Consider the following 3,429-nt stretch of genomic DNA (forward strand, 5'->3'; position numbering starts at 1 on the left):
GTAATGTTAAAATAAAAATGCCAGGATATACAATTGGATATATTTGCTTGGGCAACACTTTTGTTTATACATCAAGGCAAAACAGAAAGTTTGTTAACTGAAAATAGTCAGCATTATCAACCACTGATATTTAAACATTACTATCGTCAAACAAAATCTTTCAGATATTGCAAGTAATTTCCAATTTTTGACATCAGAAAACAGTGAAAAGAAACTATGGTTGCCAAGGCATTTTCAACTTTTACAGATAAGCTACATCATGCATCGGTTTCAAATTTTTTATGCAATTTAACTAGTGGTTGTTTAAAAAAAACAAGTTAGGTTATTAATTAATAAACCAATGAATGATCCATATTATACAACATAAATACAGATTTACTTTGGCAGCTTTTTAGCAACATACAGTAGGTGCTGTTGATCTGGCTGGTCTTAATATTTTAAACAGCTTGGAAAACCACTGTCACATACTGAAAGATGAAAAGGAAATCAGTATTAACAAATAAACGACAGTAATCCAGTTCTTGGTTGTTTTCAATAAGGAATATCATTCATGATATTAATAGTCTTACCTGTAATTGATTTGGTTCTTGAGGCTCTTTTAAATGTTGCGTCTGCTGCAGTTCAGTGTTATAAAGTTGTGAACTGTTTCCAGATCTGTTCCAACATCCATTTACAACAGTAACAACATTTAAGAATCCTAATGACAGTGAATTTAGAGTCAATATTTGTGGTAATTCATATATATTTTTACTTTTTCTAATGCGTCATTACACAATTACGGCCTCACCTTTCTGTAGAGCCACATTGTGAGCAGCATTATCTTAAAATCAAACTTACTGTATCGCTGGAAGATCTCACCTGTAATGATCAGAACAGCATTCAGCAGACCCGATATGAGAGTGAAAGTCTTCCATTGTGTTGAGTTCTGTTCTGTTACATTTGTGTGATTCTTGCACTCACTTGTATTGAACTCAGTTAGTTGAGTTGGTTCTGAAAATAAACATGCGTTGCATTCTGTTACAGTAATGACTGTCAGTCTAAGCACAATAACTCGGTGTAAACTGATTTTTGTAATACTGAGTTAAACATATTCCCTTTTGGATAGATCAACCGAAGAGAAGCTCAACTGATGTTAATAATCACAGTAACAGTAATGTTTTAGTCACCGATGGAGCAAAAGTACTTACCAATGATGTTCAGTCTTGTGCTGTGACTGAGTTTTGGAGGTGTATCTTTATTCATACAGTAATAAACTCCTAACTCATCTACAGTGACGTTATATATGACCAGACGGTGTTTAGATTGTACTGAATATTTGTTTTTCAATGTTTTATTGAAGTGAAAAGCAAATGTTGGGTTTGAGAATGAGTGCAGTATCACTGTAGGAGAATCTGATTGTTTCTGTAAAATCCAATAAACGTCCTCATCATCCAGATCACAGTCTATAGTCACATTTTGTCCCAAATCAGTCAGTTGATATAAAGTCTCTGTAGCTTGACACCACATTAATACACCTTTAAGATAAAAAAAGGAACTCACACATTCATAATGACACATGGATTAATAAAAATGCAGCATTGAAAGTGGCAGATATTATCAACCCCCTTTAAAAAACAGAAAACATTTTCTAATAAAAAGCATCATAACACACAAAACACTTACAGAGCTGAAGCTGAATAATCCTCATGTTGTTGCTGTGATCTGAACAGGTTAATATAATAAAAACTGCTTCACACACACTGCATAAAGTGAACTCCACTGCAAAGCTCTATGAAAGGTCTCACTCATCCAACAGGAAGTCAAGTGTTTTTAATTTCAACACTAGAGCGAGACTTCCTTTCTTCAGCTAGACAAGTATCCTCGGACACATCCGGTTAAGTTATGTAATTTATATTTCATTAATAAAGTAAAGAATATGCAATGTTGTTTTGCTTTTGATTATTTAATAGTCACACACTTCAGAGAAGTAAAATAGTTCAGGGATGGATAATAGTGTCTGACACTTAAAACTAGTGCTGTCAATCGATTAAAAATAATCTGATTAATCACACATAACAATAATGTTTTTAAATATACTTTAACATTCTAATAATTTCACATTTAATCTCCAAATTAATGAAGAAACAATAGACAACATCATTTTATGAATGAAAGCCAACATATTAGAACTGCAACTGCTGTCGTTGTGGCGCGTCCCACAGCTAAACTGTCTTTCTACACTAAACGCGCCAAAGCAAGTGTTTAAAATCACACTTAAATGGTTTAAAGGCCTTTACATGAATAAGAGCGTGATTTTAATCTACCAACAATTTTTAATTTATATAAAAAACAGAAATGCAAAACGTTATCTCTTTTTATTCCAAAACCACAGTGGATAAGCATGTCACACATTTTCGTTGTCATGATTATTGACTAAAACAGACATGGTCAGTGATGACTGACATTACTAAACTATAATCATTTAACTTTACAACCAGGTCAAGCTATACACAGTTTGGTAAAGCGAGTATTTTCTCATTACAGTTTGACCACTCAAATCTATATGGTTATTGTCAAATGTATACTGTATGCTCATATAAATTCAATTGATAGCTTCCTTTGTAGAAATATGAGTAGATGTTAAAACAAACTGCCAACATCACGGGACTAGCATGTGCTATAAAAATAATTTAAAAGAATAAAAACATTATTACATCAAAAACATCAATATCACTAAATCGGCAAGGTAATGTAATTCATCATGAATTTTTCTGTAGACTGTGAGATATATATGTCAGGTTAGTTGTACAGATTATGTTGGCAGCTTTGAAGCAGCACAGTTGCTGTTGAATTTCCTGGAACAAGACTTTATGCAGCTTTGAACATTTCACTTCTGCACACTGAAAGAGCAAATGAATACAAGTATAAGCATGATACATGCAGTTTTTTATTCTAAATTTATCTAAATGATGCTGAGATACTGTACTGTATTACAACTCAACAAACACACACAACAAAATGTTAATATTTAGAGCCAGAGTTGAAGAAAAATAACTCACCTATGACCACAATGAATAAAACACCATTCATCAGACCGGATATAAGTGTAAGAGTCTGCCATAGTGTCTGATTCTGTTGAATATATTTCACTTCTGTATGATTCTGATGTATATACCTGATCTCTTCATTTGGACTTTCTGTTGGCTCTGCAAATAATGAGTAACTTTACAATCTTTTAATGTAGCTGTACAAATTTGTACTGTTAGTGTACTTCATTGCAGCATATTAAAGGCGAATATGAATACACTTGATTACAACAGGAGCACTTACCATTTATCTGTAGTCTGATGCCACTGCTGAATTTTGGAGGTGTATCTTTCTTCATACAGTAATAAACTCCTAATTCATTAACAGTGATGTTATTTATAAACAGATGATTTTTAGATTGCA

The 3,429-nt window shown here is 32.8% G+C and overlaps 1 protein-coding gene and 1 long non-coding RNA gene across 2 annotated transcripts; both read right to left on the reverse strand.

Annotated features, from left to right (window-relative positions):
• Nucleotides 1–303: 303 nt before the first annotated feature.
• Nucleotides 304–1,753, reverse strand: LOC130549849 (uncharacterized). Its single transcript, XM_057327198.1, has 5 exons — nucleotides 1,663–1,753; nucleotides 1,188–1,514; nucleotides 859–990; nucleotides 570–697; nucleotides 304–467 (listed from the first exon to the last, which is right to left on the reverse strand). The coding sequence occupies exons 1-5, from the start codon at nucleotides 1,685–1,687 to the stop codon at nucleotides 438–440; spliced, it is 642 nt and encodes a 213-aa protein (XP_057183181.1). The 5' UTR covers nucleotides 1,688–1,753; the 3' UTR covers nucleotides 304–437.
• Nucleotides 1,754–2,390: 637 nt separating this feature from the next.
• On the reverse strand, nucleotides 2,391–3,429 carry LOC130549845 (uncharacterized). The gene is made up of 3 exons (XR_008962281.1): nucleotides 3,310–3,429; nucleotides 3,039–3,185; nucleotides 2,391–2,879 (listed from the first exon to the last, which is right to left on the reverse strand). It is a non-coding gene; the product is annotated as an uncharacterized LOC130549845 (long non-coding RNA).

This window comes from Triplophysa rosa, unplaced genomic scaffold (genome assembly GCF_024868665.1).
Source record: "Triplophysa rosa unplaced genomic scaffold, Trosa_1v2 scaffold184_ERROPOS835074+, whole genome shotgun sequence".
NCBI classification, from domain to species: Eukaryota; Metazoa; Chordata; class Actinopteri; order Cypriniformes; family Nemacheilidae; genus Triplophysa; species Triplophysa rosa.